The 26650-nt window shown below is 54.8% G+C and overlaps 1 protein-coding gene across 2 annotated transcripts in view; it reads right to left on the reverse strand.

Annotated features, from left to right (window-relative positions):
* Window positions 1-2904: 2904 nt before the first annotated feature.
* The window catches only part of KCNC1 (potassium voltage-gated channel subfamily C member 1), a 43898-nt gene continuing 20152 nt past the window's right edge, over window positions 2905-26650 (reverse strand). The window contains exons 2-4 of one of the 2 annotated variants that reach the window (XM_010977203.3): window positions 13311-14244; window positions 6216-6404; window positions 2905-4299 (exon numbers count right to left, since the gene is read on the reverse strand). In XM_010977203.3, coding sequence (XP_010975505.1) covers window positions 4235-4299; window positions 6216-6404; window positions 13311-14244 — 1188 coding nt within the window. In that variant the 3' untranslated portion in view covers window positions 2905-4234. Of the gene's footprint in view, window positions 4300-6215; window positions 10709-11753; window positions 14245-26650 lie in introns of those variants that run through there. The other variant, XR_004139250.2, reaches the window with a different exon arrangement.

Here is a 26650-nt window from a genome sequence, read left to right on the forward strand (position 1 = left end):
TGCATCAGCCCTAAGCCTCAGACCCTTGCTCAGAACCTGAGTCAGACCCTTCTTAGAAGCACACAGAGCCCAGATAATTCACTCATGGAAGCACAGGTGGCTCTTGGCACTAGATGACACCACAGACCTTCTTGTCCCCTCCAGTTCCCTCGGTTCTCCCTTCCTGACAGCTGCAGACAGGCTTCCCTGAGTCAGTCCCCTGGCCGATCTGATGAGTGCCTGAACGCACCAGGGGAGTTAGGGGCTATTGACAACATCTCCTAGATATCTTTCCGGACCCTGTGAACCCTATTGGTCTCTCAGAATGTAGATGTGCAAGCCCCTCTTTCCTACTAGAGCCTGAGCTCTTTAAGAGCAAGGAACCAGGTCTCGGTCGATTCTGGAAACTTCTCACCAAAGACAAATCCTGGGACAGAGGAAGTGCCCAGCAAGTGTCCATGAATGAGCTGGTCCCACCATGGGGTGGGGAGGCTGAGTGGGCTCTCTGATCCCCTCACCCCAACCCAGCCTCTGCTTTTAGCTCTTACAAATATTTGATAACGAAGCTGTGGATATCATAACCATCTGACAGTCAATTAATGTCAGTACCATCCAGGAGGGTGGATATAGCTCAGTGGTAGAGTGCATACTTAGCATGGACAAGGTCCTGGGTTCAATCCCCAGTACCTCCACTAAGAAAAAGTCAACACCATCCACCTGGTTTGCTCATGAGCCATACACAGGAGCCAGCTTGAGAAAATGCCCACTCATTTTAAGAATGACATTTTTTCTAATAGACTAACTTTTTTTCTAATAGACTAACTTGACTGGCCTTCATATTCCTCCTGGATAAGAAGGAGGAAAGGAAAAAGAGGAGGGGAGTGAGACCCCGTCATGTGCTCCCAGGTCTTGGGCCCCAGCCCCTAGAGCTTTGAAGGGCGGCAACGTACCAGGTGTTGGTGGGATGTTTACGTCCTAATCTACCACATACATCTTGCCTTGACGCCCCACCAGCTTTGGGTCCCAGTGGGCCATCGGGCCAAAATTAGATGAGGCTGTGCATGAGAATGGTGGATCCAAGCCTAGGGCTCAAAGTAAAGCCCTACACTAGCATCCACCACTTCTGAGTGAAAGGACTTAGTGATAAATTGACATTGAGAGTTAGGGAGCAAGTCGGGAAATACGATGGGGGTTCCAGGTCATAAGGGGCACAAGTGAAACTGTGGTAGGGTTGGAATTTCCGAGCAACTGGAGCACAGAGCGGTGAGAGTTTGGAGAGGAGAGGCTGGCGGGCCTTGCTAGCTACTATAAGGAGCTTCGACTTCATTCTGAGGGCAACAGGTGTTTAAGCAGAAAAGTGAGGTGGTCAGATGTATGTGTGGAAGGCTCAGAGCAGCATGTAAATGACTCTTCTGTCATTCCCGTGGCCTGAGGGCCCTGGGATTCAGGACCAGAAACTCTAGAATTCCAGTCAATTCCACCTCCAGCCCCAGGAAGGCCTCAATTAGCTTGAGCTTAACCTGAGCTCTGGAATCAGACCACCTGGGATAAAATCTCGTTTTCATCCTCCATTGGCTGTGTGGCTTTGAGCTAGTTACTTTATCTCTCTGCGCCCATTCTCTTGACTCTAAAATGGGCATGTTGACTTATTGTGGGCCATTATCAGACAAATTTTCTCAGATGCCCTGCACATGGCAGATGCTCAGTGTACGTTAATCCCCGTTCTCCGTTAGCTACTGTGTCCCTGAAAACCCCTATTCCAAACGGCCTTGTATTGAGTCCCCCTTGAGTCCACCAGAAGCATTTCTTCCAGGGTGGGCCCCAGACGGAGGGACCTCTACCCTCCCTGCAGCACCGTAGGCTGCTTGGCTTCTACATGCCGATACTTATGAGTGGCTGTTACGTGCACGGTGTGGCTCTGGCAACTCTTTGGCTGCATAACCCCTGGGCAGAGGTCTTGCTATACTTACTGCTCCACTGATCATCCCTCCCCCCCCCCCCAGCCTGCATTGGTTCCTGGATCACACAGAGCACTGGGAGCTTGAAATTAAAGCTTAGAGGGGATGAGAAACATTAGATGAGAATTCTGCACCCACCTTCAGCCTCCCACCCACCCATCTGATCTTGGACTTGGCCATGTTGGGAAGCATCAAGGGAACAGAAATCCAGGGGAAACAGACACCACTTGTTTATGACTCTGGTTGGGTTACTCCCCTCTGGGCCTCAGTTCCTCATCTGTGAAATGCTCAGAGGTTGACGACCATGAATGTTAGGGACTTTCCCACCTGAACATTCCTGGATTCTCTAATTGGTAGGAAAAGAATTGGAACCCCAATCCCCCACTCTACCCCTGAGCAAAAGTAACCAACTCAAGCAAATCAAGATCCCTAGGAGACGGCTCCAGCCCTTCCAAGATGCCTCCAGGCTGAGTGAGGGGTATGTGATGAGGTGGTCCCCCAGACTGGGCCCAGCAGGGGCACAGCTGGGTAGGACCCCCAGACCTGTCAGATCCTTGCCTCTGGCTCCATCAGATTCAAGAATGGCCCTAGGAGGGAGGTGACCATGGTCTGCATGGGGGAGCTGTGAGTTCCAACATAGCCAGATTCAAGGATTCATGAATACGGATGATTCACGGAGAAGTTCCCGTGTTGGTGAACCCCCTTAGAAGATGGGCCGTCTCAGGTCTGGGCCTTTTTTGCCCAATTCCTTCTGAGAGCTACCTCCCTCCCTACACCCAACAGAATCTTCAGAGCAAGGGTCCTGGCTTTCCCCCAGTGAGAGGATAGCCAGCATCTTGGGTAAGTCCCTGAGACCAGAGGAGCCAGGGCTAAGACTGATCCCAGCCCAGGCACAGAGAGCCTGACCTGGGGCCCAGAGCCAAATTGTGACACTGCCGGAGGCAATAAAAACCCAAATCCATGCTTCATCTCCAAAGTCAGCTTTTTATTATCAAGAGCCAGAGCCTAGGGAGGGAAGAGTGTTGAACTAAAGCAGCATTGCTCTCTTTCCAGGAAATGTTGCGAGCTGCAGTGAGAGCTTGAGATGTTGCATTTTTTTTTCCAACTCAAGCATGTGTTTTTCAAAAATATCATCCTTCCCCACCCCCCACCCCACCACTAATTTTAGAATCAGACCAAAGCCAAGCTACTGTCCTCTGTTTCTGTTGGGAAAATACTATATTTATTCGAGATGCAGAAGTGTGTCTCTGCAAACCTCCGATTGCTTCAGGAAAACAAATCTGCTTTAGACTATACAGAAACCATGATACAAAAATTTATTTCATGCTAGAATCGCTTTGCATAACATTGGGCATGCAGTTTTTTACTCTGAAGTACTAAATTGCATACAATGCCGGGTTGTGCCTTAATAAAGGTGGAGGAGGACCGGCCCTCCTGCGGTCCTGATTTTTTGGTGCTCGGAAGTAACTCTTGGAAAATCCATACAGTGTTGATTATCTACTATGAACAATTTATTATGAAAGTTGGTCACACTGGAGCTACACACCACTAAGATGATCGAATCAACCTAGACTAGCCGCTGTCAGGGGTCTTGGGGAGACGTCCGCTGGGTCACAGGCATGCCAAACAGGGAAGAAGGCGGCAGTGCGAGTTTCCACAATTCTATTTGGAGCAAAGTTCTGTTTCCGCGTGAGAGACGAGCTATGAAGGTGAGTGAGGTCAATATGACCGATGACTGACCGACTGCCCTTTTGGGAACCTTTACTCTGGATCTCGTGTACAAAAAGGGAAGTAATCCGTTCCCCCTCCCCAGCTCTCCCCCCGCTCCATTCCCCTCAAAACGTACAGGTTTCTACGGAAGGAAGGAACGCAGTTACAGTTTGGCTCCAACATTGTGTATAAAAGGAAAGAGCTTTGAAAGAAAATAGAGGATTCTTGCTTGTTTCTCTTCGTTGTTGTCGTGGTTTAGAGTAATCATACAGTTGCAGGGGTTGGTGGGTTTGGATTGCTGGGTTTTCTGGTTAACTTCATGCAAGTCATGCTAAGGGACCCCTCCACCCCCCTTCCCCGAATAAAATAAAATGTTTAAAAAAATGAAAAGAAGGAAAAGAAATCTTCTACGGTCAGTTACCATTTGGCCGTAGAAAAGCTACGTCCGTCCTAGTACAAGGCCTGGGCCACTCGGACTCGTCCGGCAAACCTGCATGGCGTGAATTTACTCTGTCCGAGGGTGAGGAGGGGCTGCAGGTCCACCCAGATGCTTAATAGCCACCAGTGTCCTGGGCCAAGCCGCCTGGTCAAGTCACTCTCACAGCCTCTGTCGGCATATACTTAGCAATGACAGGGCTTTCTTTGCAAAGATCTGTATGTAAAGAATACAATTAACACTTGAGCTTCTCTTCTTGGCTCTCCCATCCCGCTTGGTACTTAGTTTTTAAGGAAGGAGGAGGAAAGACAGAACAGCCGCATGCAGAGGCAGGCAGATTCTTCTCCAGCTGGCCTGGTTCTCCCATGCAGTGAGCCAGCCTAGCACGCCTCTTTCTCTCTCTCCCTCCTGGGGGAACGGGTTGAGCCCCTAACTCTTCTACCCTGCACATGGCTTATGGCCTGGAATTACCCTAAGAAAGCAAGTCCTTGGTGGCTGCCATGACTCCATGAGAGCGGGGCCAGGTGGATGCGGGTGGGGGCACTTCAACCTTGGCGTCTCTGTGGGACTGGGGAGTGGGTACCACCTGTGGACAGTGGTTGCCACTGGACTCTCTGGGCACTACAAGGAGATGGGGCTTCTGTCCCACACACCTTGGGCTTCTGGAAGCATAGTAAAGAGACTCCTGTCTGCTCTTTTAGGCCACACGGATTGATTCAACATTCAAGATGAAGGAGATAGCAGCCCATGAGACCTTACCAGGAAGAGCACAGCCATTGGGAATGGGTCCACCGCCTTTCCCCCTCACTCCCCTGGGCTGCCCCTGCTCCTGGCTTTCTAAAACCTCTACTCAAGAAAAAGCCAGTTGTGAAGGGAAGCATCAGGCCTATCCATGGAAGGTGCTCAGGATGAGGCCGGCAGCCCTCTGCCATGCAGCACCATGCGGGGCGTGGTGTGCCGCACTGGGGTCCAGGGGACCTCCAGGCAGGACAAGGAAGCAGGGACCAGCCTGGGTCAGGTGAGCACACTAAGCACCAGTGACCAGAAGGACCTCCCCTGTCTCAGTGTGGGCTGCCTCTCCTCTCCTGGGTTTGCCTTTTATTTTGAATTCTGTGTTTTTTCCTTACAATTGTTCAACCATTTCAAATACTGGAGCAGTTGTGAATGGACACAGGCTACACCAAATGTTGTTCTAAAAAACCAACTATCTGGCCTGACCTGCTCACCCCGGTCAGCATGCACCCCGAGTGAGCCTGTGAGGCGTTCCCCCACATGCATGAGCCGCCCAGCCAGCCCGCTGTGCCGAGGATGGCCGATGCTTGGGGCCTGGAGCTAGGGTGCACTGGGCCCCTGCCCCAAGCTTCTCCCCAGCTCATGCTCAAGCTCTACTAGAAGCCTTTTCTCCAGGGGGCTCAGCCTCAGCTAGAGGTCTGATCCAAGGAGACCTTGAGCAGAGAGGCCACCACGGGACTCAGCCCTCACCAACCACAAGGGGGCGCTGGGGGTGGAAGGGGTTGCACAGAGTCCTGTGTAACCACCTTCTCTCGGCAAGTTCTCTATCTGCCACTAGCAGTGTCCTGACTAGCATGTACCTTACCTCTGCAAGGACATTGGCTTCACCTCCAAGCCCTGAAGCCACCTCGCTTCATGCCTCCCCTCCCACTGGTCTGGGGATTCTCTTTAAAGGATGCATCTTCCAGAACATGGATCTTGGGTGGCTAAGTCCACAGGGTCCTGGCCAAACCAGGCCCTCTCTGTTGCCCTCCTCAACCAAGGGACAGGGGAGATCACTGCCTTCTGGGTCTGGTCTGCCATCTGCCAGAGCAGCCTGGAGGAGTCGAGACTCCTCCCACTTCCACAGGCACCCCTCTGCCTTGGGGGCTGTAGTCAGCCAGCCTGTCCCCAAGCCCCACCCCTCAGCTCAATTCCAACCCACAGCTGCCTGGACCTCAGGTTCTCTCTGCCAGCCTTGCCATCCCACTGGGGGCCGACCCTGGGGCTCCTTTTGCTCCTTGCCCCACTCAGTGTGCCTGCCTGCCCCTCAGCGCCCCTTGCCCGCCGCCCCGCCCACCCATCTGCAGGAGCGCGAGGCGGCCCGGCTGATGCAGAGCGCCCCGGCCTCCTCTACATACCCTTTCTCACTCCTCCACCAGGTGGGCACGCGTACTCCCCGGTTGATAAGAGGAAGCAGGGTCCGTATCTCTCGCGGGTGCCCGAGCGCGTAAAGGGCAGGCCCTCATCGGGAGTGAGGGCCTGGTCTATGTGGGGGCAGTCTTCGTTCGCCAGCGCGGCCTTCGCCACCTCCCCATTCAGTTTGGAATCTTCAAACATATAAGCAGAAGCTATTGAGACACTGAAAACTGTTTAGTTGTTGGGGGACAGGCCAGAAGTGGGGCATCGGCAAAGGGCAGCCCATAACTGAGGACAGAAATGTGAGTGGGCCGTGGAGGGAGGTGGGAGGCTGGGGGTCCCCGGCTCAACTGGGCAGCCTTTGGGCTGCCCACAGTGCTGAGGAGGAGGGTTCCTGGGTTTGCTCAAAGTTTGCAAAAAGATGATTTGGTGATGGGCCCAGCAAGCGCAGTGCTGGGTGCCGGGCCCAGGGCTCAAGGCGGGGCCGATGAGACAGGATGGTGTGGATGTGGTCATGGGTAGAGGGCTAGACACAGAGCTCAGGGAGAAGACAGACAGACACGCAGAAACACTCCTGTCCAGAGAGTCAGCCTTTTCTGACCCCTCCGCTGCTGACCAGAGCCTGGCTGCCTTTCATCCGCATCTGGCTGGCCACTCAGGCATCCCTGGCCCCATCCAGACTCAATCCATCAACTCTACTCCAGGCCCTCTTTGGATCCTATCTGATCATTTGCTTCACACTGTCCCACGCACACACCCTATCTGATCCCCTCAATACCTCCCCGCCATATGGACCCAATCTGGTCACTCTATATGCTCCATCCCCCATACAGACTAGGCCTGGTCACACAGCCTCCTCTGTCCCCCATACAGACCCAATGTGACCGCTCAGTCAGCTCCATCCTCACACAGACTTAAGCTCCATCACTCAGTCCGCTCTGATCCCCACACGGACCAAGACATTGGCTTCCACCCTGCTCTGCCCCCAAGCAGGCCTGGTCAGCTCGCACAGGCGCCAGCAAGGATGTAGGCATGAGGCAGTGACAGCAGGCCATGATTTGGGAGGGGGCTCCCAGTCCTCTGTCTCCTCTCGGCTGCATCCCCCGCAAAGCAGAGCAAATGCACGTGTAAAGACAACAGCAGCTGATGGACTCGGGTGGGAAAGACGAGTCTTGGCCTCTGTGGGAGCCTGAGAAGGAACCTGGGAAGAAGTTTGGGGGTACATTTGGTGAGGATGAAGCTTGACCAGAGCAGGGAGCTCTCCCTCTCCCAAGTCCAGGAACAGCCCCGTGGACGCCTCTGGAGCTGGCAGAGGTAGCTCTGGTGGCCTCTGCCCCTGCCCATCGCTCTTGGGGACTGACCCTGCCGCACGCTCTCTGCCCTCAAAGCAGAACTTTCTGGCCAGCACGGCACTGGCTCAGCCCCCAGGGAAGGCACCGTGGCTTCCTCAAAGACTTCCTCTAGGGTGAGAGCCTCAAGGGAAGACAATGCCAACATGGGCATGACCACACGAGGGGAAGCTCTCTAAAAGACTGAAGAGGGGCAAAAAGCTGGAGACAGTCAAATCTCCACCCGATCTGACCCTCTTCTGTGACCCTGTTCACATCATGTAACTACACGCAGAAGTGATCCTTCTCCGTGCGCACACACTCGGCGTGCCCGCGAGCGGGATCACGGCCCGTGTACACAACATGTCACTACAAAGAGGCAGTCAGTCGAAAGAGAAATGGACCAATCAGGTTTATTCGTAAAGCAAATCCAAAAAAAAAGAAAAACCCATCATAATTTTGGAACTTAAAAATGTGTGTTGTACAAGATGGCAAAGCATTTCATGTACAATGCGTTTCTTGACAAATCCCAGGGGCTTCACTCCACAATATACTCTGAACCAAAAAGGCCAGTTACCAAGGTAACTCTGACACCATGTGACTGAAGCTGGGGCCTCTCTGGGGTCTGGGGGCTGCCTAGCGCTCGGGGCATGTCTGAGGGCACACATGTGTGCGCACAGACAAGCCCAGTCCTGCCTCACAGTCTGGCTGGCCCCGCCTTCCCTCCCAAGGGCCTCTGGGGAGAGGGGAGGATAGGTTAAGAGAGGAGGTAGTGGATGAAGGGGTGGAAGTTGGGGCCCATGGTACCCTGTACACATTTTCCTCAAGGGGAAAACAGTGAGTCCTACCAGGCAGTGTCTCCGTCTGGGAGGGGAGCCAGGACTTGCTGTCTCTCTGCTGGCCATCGTCTGTCAGTGGAGGTATCCACAGCCTGCAGGTCTTGCCCAAGGATGGGTCAGAGGGAGTGTGAGCCTGAGACCCCCTCGTCTGGCTGTGCCCCCAGCACCGGGCCCCAGGAGCATCCAGCCCCCACAGCCTTTAGAGGACCCAAAGTTGAAGCTGGTCTTCCCTGCAGGGGTCAGGCTGGGGGGCAGCCATCAGGGATCCCTGGGTGCATGTGAGCTGGACACCCTTCCCTCCCTGAAGCCTGCTTCTTCTCCCAGCCATGACCTCTGAGAAGGGGCTGTGCCTGAGGGTTTAGGTCCTCCTCTGTGAAGGAGCCAGCCTCCCTGGGCTGTTGGCTTATCTGCAGTTTGGGGTGTTTTCAGAAGCTGAGAGCATTCTCCCTCCCTGACTCCAGAGGAGTGGCTGGAAGAGAGACAAACCAACGGAGGGCCAGCTCTCCAAACCTGGGGAATCTGTGAAAAAGGCCAGATACTCCCAAGACCCCCCGCCTACTCCTGCCTCTACCCTGTCCTTTAGATGAGATGGCCACCCGGTCCCTCAATTCCCACCTGCTCCCCTGAAGGCTGGGAGCCCTGCCTCCCCAGCCCAGGGCCCCTCAGCCCCACTAGACCCGCTGGCCTGTGATGATGAAATGGCAGCATGGGCAGCGTCTCACGGAGATGGTTTCCAGGCTTTGAAATGGGCTGAGAGAGATGAGCGTCCGCGAGAGGGTCATTTTTTTTTAAACTTTGGAGCAAGGAGAACCCGGTGTCCGGCCGTCAGCCAGCAGGCTGACATTTGTGCCTTGGTGTCCAGGCACCGCCAAGGTACTTACTGTTCACACCAGCAGCGGGCGCCGGGGGCGCACGCAGGGCTAGGGCAGGGCAGGCAGGGGTGGCTGGGCATTTCCTTGGGTTTAGCCCTGAGGGGTCTGCCCAGCTAGGGGCTCAGGGAAAAAGTCCCCTGCTAACTGGGGACAGTCTGGGAAAGACACGAGCAGAGTACAGTCACGAGAACCAGCACAAGTCATGCAACAAAACGAGGAGAGAGAGAGAGAAACATGATTAGTAGAGAGAGAGAAAGAGAGAGCATGTGAACAACACAGAAAAGAACACCCAGGCCTGGCCCTCAAGCTCCTTCATTTCTCTGCTCCTTCCCCCTTAGCACACCTGGGGGCCACGTCGACCACGTTCAGGGCCCCCGCCGCCCACCTTGGCCCCCACATCCAAGCGAAAACTCGGTCAGCCTATGTGAAGGGGCCTTGCCCACACCCTGCCTGGTCATGGCTGTCCCAATCCCGCCACCTTCCCTGCCCCGGGGGTTACACCACTCCCGACACCCACTGCAGCCCAGCCCAGCAGGGGAGGGTGGAGGGCCAGGGCCACAGTGCTTCGGACCAGCTGCTCAGGGGAGAACCCTCCCCCCGGCAAAGATGACCCAGAGGCTGCAGTGGTAGCTCCCAGGGGGGGCCCAGGCAGGGGCTTTTCTGGGGCCTCACTGCTGCCCTATGTGCTCATGGGCAGGAAGTGGGTCTGGCCACCACCATCCCCCGTGCCAGTACCTTGCTCACCTATGGTGGGACCCCGCAGCCCCAGATGCAGAACCACAGAGAACCAACCCACATTACAGGAGCAGAGATGGACAAGACACACGTGAATGGCAGGACAGAGGGAGCACTCGGAACTGCCCAGAGCAGGAGGTCTGTGTCCCCGACTGCAAGTGGGGGAGGGACCCCCTTTCTGGGAGAGGAGCAGCTTCTCCTGGGCTCTTATCCCCAGGCAGTCCCTGACCATGGAGGGCACGCTCCTGGCATCCCCACCATGAGGCCCTACGACCCTTGCCAGGAAGAGTCCCCCAGACACTGAGGCCATGCCAGCCACGGTACCAAGGAGACCAGATCAACCCTCACAGACACACAGACCTGAGGCTTCAGGAGAGACCAAGAGGTGGAGGTAAGGGGAGGGTGCCCCTGGCATGACTGGGTGGCCTTGACTGAGTCCCAGGGGTCTAGCCCTGGATGGGGGGAAGTGCCCTTAGAGCCCAGCATGCTGAACTTGACCCCAACCTACATTCTAAAAGTGGAATTGGAGAACCCCAGGTTTCACTGAGGCCACCTGACTGCTCTTAGGGGTGGAGTGAGGTTGGAAAGGCTTTAGGGGCTGCCTCTTACCAATCAGTTCCTGCATGATCCAGTCTCCGCCCCCATTTGCCTTCTTCACCTCTGGCCTCCCCCACACTCACTCACAAAGTCACGCCAACCCCACATCCGTCTAGGCACATAGCTGCAAGCAGAAAAGGAGGCAAATGGGAAGGGACTCGGGGATGCAGAGGTGGGGAGACACCCCTAAGGACCACATACCCTCTTGGTGATAGAGAATCCAGGTGTCATACACCAGCTTTTGGAGGGAGGAGTGTTTTGGTGAGGGATGAGGCTCAGGGGGGGTCTTGGACATCAAGACAGCACCCCCAGGGGACGTGGGAACTTGGGGAAGAGGTGGGGGCAGAGTGTGGGGATGGGGACAGAGAAAGGTGGGAGGATCTGGGCATCTGGTTTCCAGAGGACAAGCTTGGAAGGGCCCCAAATACCTCCTCAGCCATAGAGACCACTCAAGCCAGAGCACTCTAGGTCTCTGAGTCCTGGGGCCAGGGCAAGGAGGCTCCCAGGAGCAGGGCTACCACGGCTGTGGGGACCCTGGGACCCAGCAGGAGTGCACAGGCTTTACAGACCTGCTGCAGCACGGGAGGAGGGCTTGTGTCCTTGGGACTAGCTGGTGTCCGTGTCAGACACACACATCTGTACTCTGTGGGTGTGTAAGTGTGTGAGCACATGTGTGCGTGTGTGTGTGCCTGTATGTGTGTGTGTGCACATGGAGAATACTGGCATTGTCTAGGAGTACTGAGAATTTGTGCCTGACTGGAGTGAATGAGGGGTCCTTGACAGGCTGGCCTGGGGCACCCATGTTTGGGGCACCAATCCTAAAAGATTCAGTGTTGGGAAGAGTGTGACAGAGGGCCAAGGAATGCCATGATGATGCCACTCAGGCTGAGCTCCTCCTGCTAAGCCTGGAGTGAAGCTGGGAGCTGGGCCCACCCAGACCCTCCCCCAGAGCCCTGGGGATTTTCCTTGCCATGATGGTGACTCCTGAAGTCAAACAGAAGGGCTCACTAATGCAAAGTAGAGAGCTGGGGCAGGAGCTTTCCATGGCCCATGCCTGGCTTGCTAAGCTGAAGCCATGCCTTGGCCAGGGAGTCCATCCCCATCTCAGGACCCCCTATTCCAGCCTCTGAGACCCCTGCCCAGCCCTTGGCCCAGCCCAGAACACTCACCACGTTCCTCTCAGGTGCCTACAGGAATCCCGGGGAGTGGGGAGGGGTATGGGGCCAGGCGAAGGGGCTGGAAAGCCCCCCTGGACAGAGAAGTCGGCAGCAGAGCTGTGGGATGAAGCGAGATCAGGAACAGGATGGGGGTGGTGGGCCAGAGAGCACGTCAGCGGGGAAGAAAGAATCAGTCATCCACTGGAGGAGGCCACCCAAACCCAGGGGCACTTGCTCATTGAGGGCCGAGCTGGCCTGCGGCCCTCTGGCCTGACCCGGGCACAGGGGTGTCCCTCGTCGACTAGACACTACCTGTCACTCACTCAGCCTCCCTCACCCAGCACTCCTTCTTAGCTCAGTGTTGTCATTCTTCTCTGGGTCGTTCATTCCCTGGCAATCCCTGTGTCCACAGAATAAGTCGATGGTATTCCATGGGTAGAGGTAGACTATGGGCTTTATATCTTCGGACCAGAGCCCCGTGATCAACTTTATGTGCTATGTGCAGGTTCTCATAAAACTGAGATAGTCCCATAACTAACCACTAGCCATGGAATATGAGAATATATCCCACGGTGACTAGTATTGTTTCATGGCCGCCCTCCCCCCTCCCTGACCCCCTGAATTCACGGGAACGTGGTCGTGCACTGGCTGGGATGTGGTGTATTGCTGCTGCAGTCCCTACTGCCGGAAACAGGGGGAGCTCTCGGTGGGAGGTTGTTGCTGGTCTGTAGTGCTTTCATCTAAGCTGCCCGGGTGGTGGCCCCCTCTAGTCCTTCGCTCACCAGCCACTTCCATCAGAAGGCCACCGGAAGCTCCCACTTGACCATCAACCCAAACAGACAACGTGAAAGCTAGAGTCACTCCAACAGGTTCCTAAAGATAAACGCTAAACTCTAGAGTGGTGGTAGAAGATGAGTTGGTTCCGCATGCTAAGGGGTAAGTAAGCTTGTTACGGAGGGCAAGAGGCGTCTCCTAGGACGCACCTGGAGCTAGGCAGCCGGCATCAGAGCAGGAATTCTACTCAGCTATGGAGACAGGCTCTTTTGGGGGTGAGAATCCTTGCTACTGCCTGTGCAGGGACCCTCCTGCCAGATCCCATGCACCATCTGCGCCACGTGCACGGCCTGAAGGGAACCGTGTAAAGACCAAATCAGAAGCTGTCTGGCATTTCCGAATCACACCCACCCCTGCCCTGCCCCGACACTGGGTCAGTGGCCTGAGTCAGCGACTCAAGGGCAACTCCTGCCCACCAAGCAGCAGCGCCCCCGGGCTCCTGCGAAGAGAGTCCTCAGCAGCCTCGCGGGCCGTGTCATCTCTTCAGAACCCACGAGACCAGTGTGTCAACCTCCTTACCCAGGGCCACCAGTGAGGCTCTTCTCGCAGGCTTGCGCCTCGTGAATGTGGCTGCCCAGCATCTCCCTGGGCCCCCCAGACTCCACACCTCGAGACTGAGTGCGGGATCCAGGATCACCCACGGAACTAAGGAAGCAGTCTGACTGAATCAGGAATCATCGCTACAGGGGGCGGAAGTGAAAGGTCAGATTGACATGCCTCTAAGAGGTTTCCTACCTGCTCTGTTAATTTCTAAAATTTCTTCCTGGGCCAGCGGGCATGTGTCACTCTGAGTACTGTGGTGTGGAGAGTTTACGACAGATTTACAATAATTGGGAGATCCCAGCTGCGGTGGCCGTGGAATATGCTTCTTTTTTTTCTTTGGTAGTTTCTGCTTAGCCATGGCTAAGGAGTAATACATCCCAAAATTGTTCACGATGACGGGTACGGGCATGGCGATGGTCAGCACGCCCGCCAGCGCACACAGCGCTCCCACCAGCATGCCGGACCATGTCTGCGGGTACATGTCTCCGTAGCCCAGGGTCGTCATGGTGACCACGGCCCACCAGAAGCCGATGGGGATGTTCTTAAAGTGGGTGTGCTCACTGGCGCTGGGGTCATTGGGCTGCGCCCCTATCCTCTCGGCATAGTAGATCATGGTGGCAAAGATCAGGACACCCAGAGCCAGGAAAATGATGAGCAGTAGGAACTCATTGGTGCTGGCACGGAGAGTGTGGCCCAGGACCCGCAGGCCCACAAAGTGGCGGGTCAGCTTGAAGATGCGCAGGATGCGCACGAAGCGGACGACACGCAGGAAGCCCAGGACGTCCTTGGCGGCCTTAGAGGACAGGCCGCTCAGGCCCACCTCCAGATAGAAGGGGAGGATGGCCACGAAGTCGATGATGTTGAGCGAGTTCTTGATGAACTCCACCTTGTTGGGGCAGAAGACCACACGCATGAGGAACTCGAAGGTGAACCAGACCACACAGACGCCCTCGATGTAGGTGAGGAAGGCCTCCGTCTCTGCTTCCCGGTAGTAGCGCACTTGCGTGCCATTCCGAACATTCTCGATCTCTGTCTTGTTCACGATGGGGTTGAAGCGCTCATGGGTCTCCAGGCAGAAGGTGGTGATGGAGACCAGGATGAAGAAGAGGGAGGCAAAGGCCACATACTGTGGAGGAGAAACACACAGTGTCAGAGGGGAGGCCCTCCCGCCCAGAGCAAGGAGACCTGGGGTGCCTTCGGGTGGGGTCCAGTTGGCAGCCAGGCCAGGGGAAGATGCCTGCAGGATGCCACCTCCGACAGGGCCAACCTGACAGGCCACCTTTCCCTCTGCAGAGCACAGCGTAAGGAGGCTCGCGGGGTTAAGAGGCTGTGGCAGAAATTGCTTTGTTTCCATAAATGCCTTTCTTTTCCTCCTGGATGCACCATATTTCCCAGGCTCCCTCGGGGCTGGTCGGGTCACGTGACTGCACTCAGGCCAGAAGACAGTGCACAAAAGGGTGTGCGCTAATGCCATGCCTGGCCCTCATACCCATCCTGCTCAACCTTCCACGCCCTCTTTTTTCCCCTGACTGCCAATCAAATGCTGAAGCCCTAAGGTCCCTGAAAAGAGAGACATCCACTAAATACTTGGGTGGAAAATAAACTTCAGTTGTGTTAAGACACTGTGATTTAGGGATGATTTATTAAAGCATTTAGCCCACCCTGATTAATAAACTTGATCTTGCCTGCTGAGGCTGAGGTTGGCAAAGAAAGGAAAGGGGGCTATGATGGTGGAACTAGGCCCCTCAAAGGCCACATCTCCCATCTTTCCCCAGTTACAACGCCAGTCTATTCACCCTCTTCTTCATGGATCTGTACCTCATTCAAGTGGCCTCTTTCATGTTCTATACTTTGTGGAATTGCAAAAGGTATATCTGTCCCTCGGCCTTAGACAACTTTTTTACTTCTTTTTCTCTATTTCCTAGGAACTCACCCCACCAACGCGGAAGTGAGTTCCCCATCTTGGAGATGTCAAAATAGAGGCTAAACAGTCATTTGTTAGAGATACTGTATTGCAGATTCAGGCATCAGGAGGAGAGGTCCTCAGAGGCTCCTCAGAGGGCCTGCTTCTCTCTGGCTGCTGCTGCCCCAGGGTAGGGGTATGAGTGGGAGGGAGGAAGAAACTGCTGGGGGCTATGGCTTTCCAAATATATGTGGGTGCCTGCTCCTTTCAGACCCTCCCTCCCCAGTGAGGAAGGAATGGCCAGGATAATGTAGCCTGTCCAGAACTGCCTGCTCTGGCCCCGTGCTTCCTTGGAGGAAGGTTCAGGAGACCCTTTGGTTTGGTTTGGTGGCCTTCTCTGATGATCCCCTTGGCTTCCCTAGCCCCCAGGAGACATGCGTACCCAAGGAAAGAGAATCAAACAGCTGTCTGAGTTTCAAACCCTCCTGCAAAGAATGAATTTCAGGCAAGGTCTCTCCTCACAGCCTACAGTTGGGTCCCAGGGGGTCTCCTCCAGGGGCCCAGCTGGTCATGTTCCTGCTGCTCCCCTCCCCCCTGGGCCCCTGTTCTCCCAGCCTGTTAAGACAGACCATGGCTGGAGCAAGTCCTTCTCCCTGGAGGCAGCTCTGGGCTACAGTCTGGAATGGGTGGCAAGTTCATTCTCCAGAGCTGCCTTCACAGAAAACTTCGAGGAGTGCCAAGCCCCCCCAAACCCTGCCCCCGTATCTGCAACAAGAGGCAGCCATGCTGTTTCTAGCAATTTCTTTAGTTTGTGTTGCTGCACCTCCCCACCTGCTGGTGGTGGCGGGGCAGCACTGGAAATCCATTAGAACAGCCCTGTCCGGGTTAACCATGGCCGTGGGACCTGGCACCCAACTGGGCACAGATTTAGAAACCAAGAACTATGTGGGCCTTCCAATGTCACGTTCTGGGTTGGGGGAAGGGGAGAGAAAAGGAGAAGGGACAAAGTCACTGTTTCAGGATGTCAGAGTAAGAGCAGCCTTTAGAGATTATATGGTCCAAGACACTATGAGCTACAGATGGGAAGTCTGGGGCCCAGAAACAGGAAGAGAGCCACCCAAGCCACTCATTCTGGCATGCTAAACCTCCTGCTGGTTTTAGAGCATCGTGCAGTATTCAAAACCTTTATCTTAGACTACTATCAAGTGTGACCCCTGTCTGTCCTTCCTTCCACTTGCCCATCCCTCCTTTTGGCCCCCATCCATCACCCGTCCATCCTTCCTCCTTTCTCCCTTCCTTCCACCAGCCCATCCATCCACCCACCCGCCCACCCACCCATCCATCCATCCATCCATCCGTTCATTCTTTCTTCCTTCCGTTCCTCACCAGACACCAGGTTATGCCAAGCATAGAGTGGAATAAGACCTCATCTCAGCCCCCAGGGATCCCTCTGCCCAGCCAAAGGTAAAGGACATGCACACGAGCAAGTACAGTGTAGTGGGCTGGAAAGGTGAGCCCCCTCAGCCCTGTGAAGTGGGTGGGGTTTGGACAAGGTGGGAGCAGAGTAAGGACTTAAGTCAGGTCTTCTGACTCCATAAACAGTTCTTTAAGGGTCTATGCTGACCTGGGTTACCACAGAAGTAGACCCGGAAAGCAAAGTGGAAGCAACTGGAAGAGGTCACCAGCTCTGACCCAGGTTTACCTACCTCCAGAGCTCTTTCCATCACCAGAGTTGCCAAAGCTCTTGGAGCTAAGAACACATCCCCAGAGTCCCTCAGGAGGTCCTGTCTTAGAGCTTGGAATTCACAGCCCAGACTCTCAGGGGGCAGGTCTTGCATGCTCCACCCCTGGCCTTTCTGGGAACGGGGAGGAACACGCACGTTGTGAGTGTCTAAGGGACGCCAAGAGGCAGGGCCTGCTGCATCCCTGGGCACCCAGTCCTGGCCAATAGTGGAAGGCAGGAGGCACCCCTTCCCCCTGCCCCATCAGCCGTGGCATCCTGCTTCTAAAACCCCAACAGCCATCCTCTGTCCCCTCTGCTCACATGGGACTCTCTCTCAACAGAGCCATTGCCACCAAAGGCAGCAGGTTTTAGGCTTCAATCTTGGCCACCAGTACCGCCACCACACAGCTACCAACCATTGGAATCCCAGCTCTCTGCCCAGCCACCTGGCCATGCTGCCCACAGAGAAAAGCCCTGATTCCTCAGCCCATCGTGTGAGGCTCCCCGTGCCCTGGACTCACTGACTTCCCAGGGTCCTCTCCCTACATGCACCCAACATTCTTGCCACAGGCCCTGCCATTTCTGACCCCCATCTCCGTGTTTTTGCATCTGCTGTTCCTTCCCCCAGAGTGATCTCCATGTGGAAAGACCCATTCATCCATCAGTGCCCCACTAAGTAGCCCTTCTCCTGGGACAACTTTCCTGGTGAGGCTTCCTCTTGGCAGCTGAGGCCCTTAGGAGGCAGCAAATGAAGGGACCCTCTAAGGAGTCTCTAAATTCACTCCCCAAGGAGGCAGCGAGCCTGTCTCCCAATGCCAGCTCATTAGTGCTTGGGGAGGCTCGTGAGAACAGCCCAGAGAGGGCACTGGTGTCCCAGGAGCCCTCTCACTCCCTCCCAGGTCCCCCCAGAGGTCCTCAGAGCCTTTGTCCCATTTGCTCCTCTCACAGGACGGGTCCTGATGGGAAAACTAAGGCCCAGAAAGAGGTCGTGTCTTATAAAATTAGGGTAGGAAAAAATACTTGGTTTTCAGAGATCAATAGCCATTCTGACCAGATTCTTTCCTCTCTGGGCCCCAGAGACCAAGGAGTGAGGGTTGGTGAGTGGCCAGCAGTAGCCAGGCCCAGAGCTACCAGGACCTCTCCCCAGGCGGAGCCAGGGAGGTGGAAGACAGGCCCCCCTGCCCTGTTTCGGCTCCCTGGGCGCCTGCCTTCCTGGATTCTGCCATTGGCACCTGGTCATTTGTCACAGGCAGAGTCCCAGCAGCATCCAGGTCCACGTGGGCCCTGAGGAGGGCTGTGGAGGAAGGTGCCCCTGACTTGTAGACTGCCCCTTTCTCCTAAGCTAGAGACTAGCAGGTCGGCCCCAGTGCACTGCCAAAGCAAGAGCTCACAGCCCTGTGAGTCCCCAGAGCCCTCCTGTCCATCCTCAGGGAAGCTGAGGGCAGGAAGGAGAGAGGAGAAGCCGCCCAAGGCACACCTACTGTGCGCCTTTAATCCTCCCACAGACTTGGTGGGACAGGTGGTCACACCCCATTGTGCCCAAATGGAGACCCAAGTATGGAAAAGTTTAAGGCTAGAGATGAAGCTGAGAATTGGACCTAAGTTTATCCGGCTCCAGAATCTAAGCTCTGTCCACCACCCGAGGTGCCAAAGCTCTCCGGGCTAAAAGCACAGCTCTACGCACTGGTGAGCCGGCCCTGTCCGGATGGCTCCATCTTGGAGATTGGCACCCATAGCCCAGACTCCCTGAGGGCAGGTTGTGCCCATCCCTAGTCAGAGAGGAGCCAGGGTACCTGGATCCACAGGCTGGAGCCTGAAATGTTCTTGGGCCTCATTGCCCAGGACTTGCTGGCACCTGGGGCAATAGCAGCCCCAGGGGCAGGAAGGCTGCCCCACCTTGCTCGGGGAATCAATGCCGCCAGCTGCCCTGGATGGCCTACCCTGCATCCCTACCTGGCAGACTCAGAGAGGACAGGCTGAGAGATGAACTCAACTTGTTCAGGGAGTTCAGCCAGAGGGAGCGGGTAGGTGCATGAGGATGGGGAGTTCCTGGGATCAGCTGACCCCTGGCAGGGAGGGAACCTCTGCTTGGCAGGCCCAGGGCAGGGAGACTTGGAAGCCGTCTCTGCAGCAACCCTGGGCTGTCACTCCCAGGACTGTAGCGGCTGCAGGCAAGGGCCAGGGGCTGCCCCTTATGTGAGCTGTCAGTCTTCCAATCCCCAGCCACCCAGAGGACAGTCACCCACATCACAGACACACACAGCTCCCCAGAGTATGCATCCTACCCGTTACCTAAGCACATGCACTGTGGCATGTGGCTGCATAAACTGCAGCCCAGCCCAGTGTTCTGACCACACAGACAGAAGACACAGGGGTGCATGAGCATATTGAAACACATCACTGCACACCAAGCATAAACACCCAGGTGCCAGGCCATGAGGCGCACACCGCTACAGCACCGCCCCCCAACCCCCACAATACTGTGCATATACACTCAGAGCCATGGAGGATGCAGTCATGGTCACCACACAGCACGCCCTCTACCCTGGCCCCAGGCATCACTGCACAGCAGGCCCCTCCTCTGCCCACCTCACCCACGTGGGGTGTAACTGACTCAGTGTCTGTCTCTCCCACAGTACAGCAGCTCTAGTCTGCCTTGCCTCAGCCTCTTCAGCCTTCCCTGATGCCCTCAGCCTGCCTCCCTGCCCAGACAGTGCCAGCTCCTGGATTTCCCGTCCCTAGACCTGCCCATCACCCATGGCATCCAGACTTCCTGCCACCTGCCAGACCCTGTCTCCTCTCCCAAGCCCACCCCAACAGCAGCTGTGCCCCCAGCCCAGGACACAGGCCAGCTGGGAGGCTGGCCCTCCTGGGCTTTTAGTCTGATGGGGGGCACAAAGGGAGCTTGCCCAGCAGCCCAGGACCAACTGTCACCCAGCCTGGCCACACCTCAGAGGCCACCCTGTGAAATTTCAAGACAACACAGGTGAGATTGCCTAATAATGCAGCATAAACCCAAACTGGTAGTTCTGGCTTTTCTTTCTCTCTCTTTTCTTTTTTTCCAGAATCACAAACTGCGAGAGACCCACCAATTGTGTTCTAGAAAGCAGTAGCCATGGCAACAGAGCGAGGCATCCCATTTCTATGGTAACCAGGATGGTGAGACTGTTGGCTGTAAAGTCAGACAAACCTACTAACGATCTGTTGACTTAAGAAGATGTTTTATAAATCACCAAGTTATTTTTATCGTAACCCCACCCCCTGAAACCATAAATCAGAAAGGCAATTTACTATCTATTAAAATGACCAATATGTGCTATGACTTTCATTATAAATTATTTATATCACAGTCATCTTTAGAAAATTGTGCTTGCCTTTTGGAACTGTTCAGCAGTTCTCCGTGGGGCTCTGCGTTCTTGCAGTTTGGCGTTCCGGGAGCAAGGCAATGGTTGTAATGTGGTGCAGGGACCACCCTTCTGGTCTGACCACTCACTCACTGTGTGACCTTGGCAGGTCACTTCCTCTCTCTGGGCTTCAGTTTCATCATTGGTGCAGTGAGGGCTGAACTTGGTCCCTTCTGAGGATTCTGAGACCGGGCAAGGCTGCAGGCAGTGGGGCTAATCAGGGGAGCCCTGGCTGGTGTCCATACCCCAAGCCCCTAGAGGCTTCAGGTCAGTTTTTCTGCCTAATTAAATCTGCCCAGCGGGGGTGTGCAGCGTTTGAGTTAATCCATGTGGAGTCAGTGATGCAGAGCAGGCGGGATGGCCAATTGGCCTAAATAAATTGTCAGTCGAGTTGAGTTTGGAAACTGAATTAGACTAGTCTGGACTTCCTTGGGCTGGGCATGCCCACAGTGTGCTGGGCTGGTTGAGGGCTATGAGGCAGGGCCAGGGGGAGGGTCTTTGGGATTTAGGCCCTTTTTTGGTCCATTGATAAATGCCTTCACCAGTAACCCTCAGAGGCCTGGCTGGGTCCTGAGCACTCGGTCCAGCATCCAGGCCCCCCGCCCCACCCCCTTCCTTCTCACTAATCCTCCCCTCCTGGCACCCAGCTCAGGGAGCAGTGGGTGGGAGGTGCTTCCCACGGTGCTACATGGAGGGTGTGAGCGGGAGGGTGTGAAAGTGTGTGCAGAGAACATGGTGTGTGGAAAGTCTGTGTGCTGGGGGAGTGCTGGGGAGGGGGAGAAGTGGCATGTCAGCGTGGAACAGGAATGTACATGGCGAAGTTGTGTCATCCATTTATGTGACCTGACTCCAAGCACGTGCAGGAGGCGCGTGTAAATGGTCGCTGTGTGTGGAGTGTGTAGTTCAGATAGGTGGCAAAAGTGTCTGTGTGTGTACAAGGACATGCATGGGGTGTGATGTGTGTGTGTATAAGAACATGTATCTGATGTGTATGTGGCGGTGGGGTGTGGGCACCTCCTAGGGGAATCAGGGTCTGGCTGGGCGCTCTGGACATGTGTTCTGTGAGTGGAGACCATGACACTTTCGCACACGCCAGCCGGGGGGAGGGGCTGCCCCTTTCCCTGGGACTGTCTCTGACTGAGAGAAAGAGGATGGACAGGGCGCAGGTGGGGAAAGGCCACTGCACAAGCCCAGGGAGGCACGGCTGTGCCCAGATCAGAATCCCCTCGTCCCACTGCGCTGTCCCCTCAGTCCCGGGATCCAGCCCAGGAAGTGGGGGAACCAAGGCCAGAAAAGGCCCTGCCCAGGCCTCAGGGAGCCCAGACGTCCAGCGGGACTACCACCTACCGCACTGAATTCAGTCTCATGATTCTGGACTCAGGTCACACCCAGAAAGGGCTGCCTCAACAGCGAGGCTGGCAAGTTTTGAGGTGGCCGAGGTTCCCCTTTGCTGTCATCCCAAGATACACATTTTGGAAATGAAAGTATGTCATAAAATATACACATCCTTAAAATAGTATTTTTTCCCCCGAATCCCCAACATGCTATTATTTAGCTCATGGGATGCTGAGTCGATGGTACCTTGGACTTAGGAAAACACAGTCATCAGAAACCCAGCAAGGCAAGACAGAGGGCCCTCAGAGGTGTTTGGCCCCAAAGCCGCCCTTTGTGGCAGGGGTGGGGAAATGGAGGCAGCGTGAGAGACAGGACCTGCCCAAGGTCATAGAGCTCTCAGAGAGGAGCAGAGGGGAGCCAGGTTCTCCTGAACCATCAGTTCTGGGCTCTAGCGCCAGGCTTTCATCATCATGGCCTCTGAGCTTCTGCTCATTTTAAAACGCCCTCCCAGGCCTCTCTGCTCTCCAGGTCCCGTCTGCCTGCCTCCTAGATCCCAGGTCAAAAGCAGCACAAGTCCCTCTTGTCACAGAAGGCAGCAGCTGGAGCAGAAATGTCCAGACCTCAAGGTCAGACCACCTGAGTTTGGGGCCCAGCTCAGCAGGTGACCTTGGACACCACCCCTTTCTGAACCTTTATTCCCGGACTGGGAGGGGGTGCCCCTGGGTGGTTGTATGACAAGATGGAACAACACAGAGAAAGTAAAAAGGCGGTGTTCGAATGCATTGCTTCAGTCCCCACAAACCTCTGGCCTTGGTGGGCACTCCCGCCTGGCCCTGTCCCATCACAGCAGCAGCCTCAGGTCCAGAGCATCTTAGATGGAAAACAGCCAAGGATTGGGAACCACTGAGCTGGAGGCCCCTGGGAGACTGAGGCAGACGGGTCCCCCATCACAAAACAGCACCCCTGTCCTTCAGAGAGCCACCCTGGGCCCCCACTCAGCCCATGTGACCTGAGTGCGATGGGTCTACGCTCCTGGGAAGGCCTGGTCCCTGAGGACAAGAGAAGGAGTGTTTCCTGAGGGACAGCCCTCGGGAGACCCAGTGGGATGGGGCCAGGGAGGAGTCTCCAGATTTAACAGCAAGGAGAACTTGGCTGGGGCCTAACCCAACCCCCCCGGGAGGGCGGAAGGGAAAGCGGGGAGTAAGAAGCCCGCCCTGATGGAGTTTGGTGGGACACAAAGGAGCCAGGAGCCGGCGGAGGCCAGTGTCCTGGAAGAGATACAAACGCAGAGTCCTTGACCCCACACAGTAGTTGTGAGTGCAACTAGAAGTTTACCTTTAATTTGTGCCCTCGCTGGCTCTGATGACGCCAGCACCATCCCGGCACGGGGATCCATGAGGCCAGATGAGACCCAAGTGCCTCAAGGCAGCTCTGATGCATAACGGACCTCATCAGCCTGAGACCACATTAGGGGCTGAGGGCAGGCCGCACGGCAGAAGAAGAGCCCTGGACTTGACTTCAGAGACCTGAGTTCAAATCCCAGCTCTGCTCCGGCTGTAAGACTGCAGGCAAGTAACTTTTTGGAGGCTCAGTCTCAGCATTCTTCAAATGAGGACAATAATAGCAATATACTCCAGGTAGTAAGGCACTATTGAAGGGTCTGGGGCAAAGGCCAGGTGTCTGGGGCCTCCCCAGATCCAGGGTGCAATTCTAGGGCAGGGAGAAACCCCAAGACTGCCAGTTCCCTTGCACACTGGTATTCCAGGAGCTGGGCCAAGGCTTCCCTCCAGAAAAATCCAAACACAGCAGTTTTGGGTTTTTTCCACCCAAATTATTGGGGGTGGGGGAGTGATTCAAGGAGCAGCAACAGCTAAAGGGAGAAATGTGTTTAACTTTCATTTTTCTTCTCTAATTTTTTCTGCTCCTGTTGCTACCACCTGCCTGCAAACAGTAAACCAGGAGCAGATGAGAGCTTCGTGAGAGCCAACGGCATGGCCCTCAGAGCCTGCTTCCCGTGGCTGCAGCCCAAGGTGAGGCCATGTCCCCGACCCCGCACTGCGGCCTCCAGCTGGTGAGGGCTACGCTCCTCGGGGTGATGGTGACGTAACATGCCCACTTCCATGGGGTCTTCCAAGTGAGCCCCATCCTCGGGGCTGGGAGGAAATGGGGCCTGATGGGAAAGGACAGCCAAGGTCACACGATGAGCTCCTGGCTTCCTGGCCTAACTCTGGTAACAAGAGGAAGGCTGATGACGGCAGCTTCTGGTCCTGAGCAGGTCCTGCTTCCTGGGCTATTGGAGCATCGTCTCATTTAAACCTCACATTAGCCCAGGAGGTAAGTTCTGCTCTTATCACTGCTTGTCAGATGATGAGTCTGAGGTTTAAAGAAGGTTTAAGAAGAGAAGACTCTTGCCCAAGGTCTTAGAGGTTCTCAGTGGCAGGACTGGTCCTATCTGCTTCAAAGCCCTGCATGACAGGCCCCTCAGGCAGCCAGGCAAGATGTCCTGTGCAAGGGGGCCTGGCTGTGCCCCATGAAATGGACATGGCTGCTCCAGCTTCATTTCAACCTTACCCAGCCCCAGGGAGGTACAGCAAGCCCAGGTGCCGTAGGGGAGTGGGGCTGTGCTGTCCCAGAGCGTCCCCTATGGTCCCACAGGCCAGGAAGGCTGGGTGTCAGGACTTCAGAAGGTCGCAGCAGGAGCCAACTCCTCACCCACTCCTGTGACCTGAGAGTCCCTCTTGGAAAACAGACATTAAACACTCTCTCCCATTAGCATCTTAAACTCGGAGAAATACCGGTCCTCCACTCGGGAAATTTCCCTTCTAGTTCATTCAAGACTTAGAACTGGGTCTATCTGTCTCCTGGTATGCTTATCTACTTTTCTGTCAGTAAATGATGACTTATGGAAACCTTCACATTTCCTCTTTTGCTCTGACTGCCCGGGAGTGCAGCTAAATTTGGTGCTCAATTCTGGACTCATCTTTTACCTGGGTTTAGGGTATCGCTATTTCTTCCCTTCATTATACGATGCTTACTTTTTCTTTTCTTTTCTTCTTTATTTCTAAGGATTCTGTTGTACGTATGTCTCAAGGGCCTCCAACCTTTTTGCCATAGGTTGGAATGAGAAACACATGACTGAGACTCCCAGATCAAGAAGCGAGTAGGAAGGCACTCCATGTGAGGGTAGTTCAGTCATCCCCTCTGCAGTCACCCTGAGCAGATGTCTCGCGGGTGACCACCAATGATGGGGAGCTCCTGAGACCACGTTCTGTCTTTGGACAGCTCTTGAGACATGCATTTATTTCTTATGTAAGTCAACCTCCCCACCTCTTTCTCCTGGTGATCCCAGTTCCTCCCCCTGGGGCCACCAGAATATACCTGCTCCTCTTCCTCCTTGTGACGACCCTGCCCACACCTGCAGATGGGCCTCAGGACCCACCCTGAGTCGTCCCTCCTGTGGGCCAAGCGTCCTCCGGCTTCCGTCCACACTCCCTTTCTTGTCAGCTCCCCCACCCGTGTCAGAGCCAAGTTTTGTTCAGCACTCACTGGGTGCAGCTACACCGATTGTGCACTTTGCCCTTTTCAAACCTCACGAGGCGGAAGTAATTTGCTTTTTTGAGCCTCGACGACCTCTGTTATAAATAACAATTACCACTGCAAACACGTTCTCATTTATCTTTAAAAATCTCTGCAAGGTTTTTGTAGATACGTCCATTTTACAGATAAGAAAATTGATGTTCAGAGTGGTTAAGACATGTGCAAAAATACCAAAACCCACATAGCTCGGAGGTGACAGAATTTGAAACCGGATCTCTCTGACTCGAAAACCACCATGCTATAGGGCTTCTGTTTATAAATTTCTTTTACATCCATCTGCGTAACCTTGGGAGGAGGACATTCATCTTCCCATTATGATGACATGGGCACAGCTGCCTACAGTTGACAACACATCTTCACATTTTGAATCCCATATGAGCACCACCCACTCATACACACACACACACACACACACACACACACACACACACAGGCATGCATGCACAACAGCTGGGCCATCAGCAGGACAGTCTTGATTGTCCCCATTTGGCAGATGCTGAGGCTCCAAGCTCAATGAAGTGTTCACTAGGAAGCCACTGAGACATTTTCCCCCAGTTCCCACTTGTGCTTTTGCATGGAGTCAAGGGTCCTGACTTCCAGTGGGTATGCGTGTGTGTGTGTGTGTGTGTGTGTGTGTGTGTGTGTGTGTGTGCGTGCTTGGGGAGAGGAATAAAAAGATGGCCCCAAGAGGGACAGCTCAGGGAGGGCAGTGGACACAGCCCAGGTGGGACCATGGTTGACTGCCCACCTGCGCTCCTTCCAACAAATCTTTATGTCTTATTCCAGGCCTGTGAAAGGCACTGAGTACAGCATGAGCAAAAACAGTCAGAGCTGCTGGCAGGAGAGACTGACATTTATCAAATAGCCAGACAAGCAAATATGTACCTATACGAGGGAATGAGGGCTTCGGGGACGATGCACATGGCATTCAATGGGCCTTTAAGAACACATCTTGGGGTTGGAGTGGCTCCCAGTAGGAAATGACAAATATGCAGAAGTTGGAAAGATGGGTAAAAATCACTAGGGAAATACAGGGTGCAAGACAGAGCATTCTAGGCAGAAAGAGCAGGAACAATTCCCAGTCTTCATGATCCTTGACCATCAGCAGCATCTGAGACAACTAACTCCCTCCTTTTTGTCATACTTTCTAGGGCCCTACGGTCTCTTGATTTTTCCTCCCACCTCACTGGCTTCTCCTTCTTGACGTCCCTTGCCACCTTGTCCCCAGCCTCTAACTCTTGGGGTGCCCCGCAGTGCGGTGCTTGGTCCTCTTCTCCATCTACACTCATTCTCTCAGTGATTCATCTGGTTTGAAGGCTTAAACACCATCACCTATTCAAATACCATTGACAGCATGCTCCCAAATGTTTACTTGGAGCACAGTCCTTCTGAACTCAGGACTCCAGTATGCAACTCCTTAGAGTTTCCATGGTGGAGGTCTACCAGCTGTCTCTCCAACTCAGCACATCAGTTGAGCTCTTGTACCACCTCCACTGCAGGAGATGTACCAACTCCATCACAGGAGATGGCAACTCTATCCTTCTAGGACATTCTTGCCAAAAACCTTGGC

This window comes from Camelus dromedarius, chromosome 12 (genome assembly GCF_036321535.1).
Source record: "Camelus dromedarius isolate mCamDro1 chromosome 12, mCamDro1.pat, whole genome shotgun sequence".
Taxonomy (NCBI): domain Eukaryota; kingdom Metazoa; phylum Chordata; class Mammalia; order Artiodactyla; family Camelidae; genus Camelus; species Camelus dromedarius.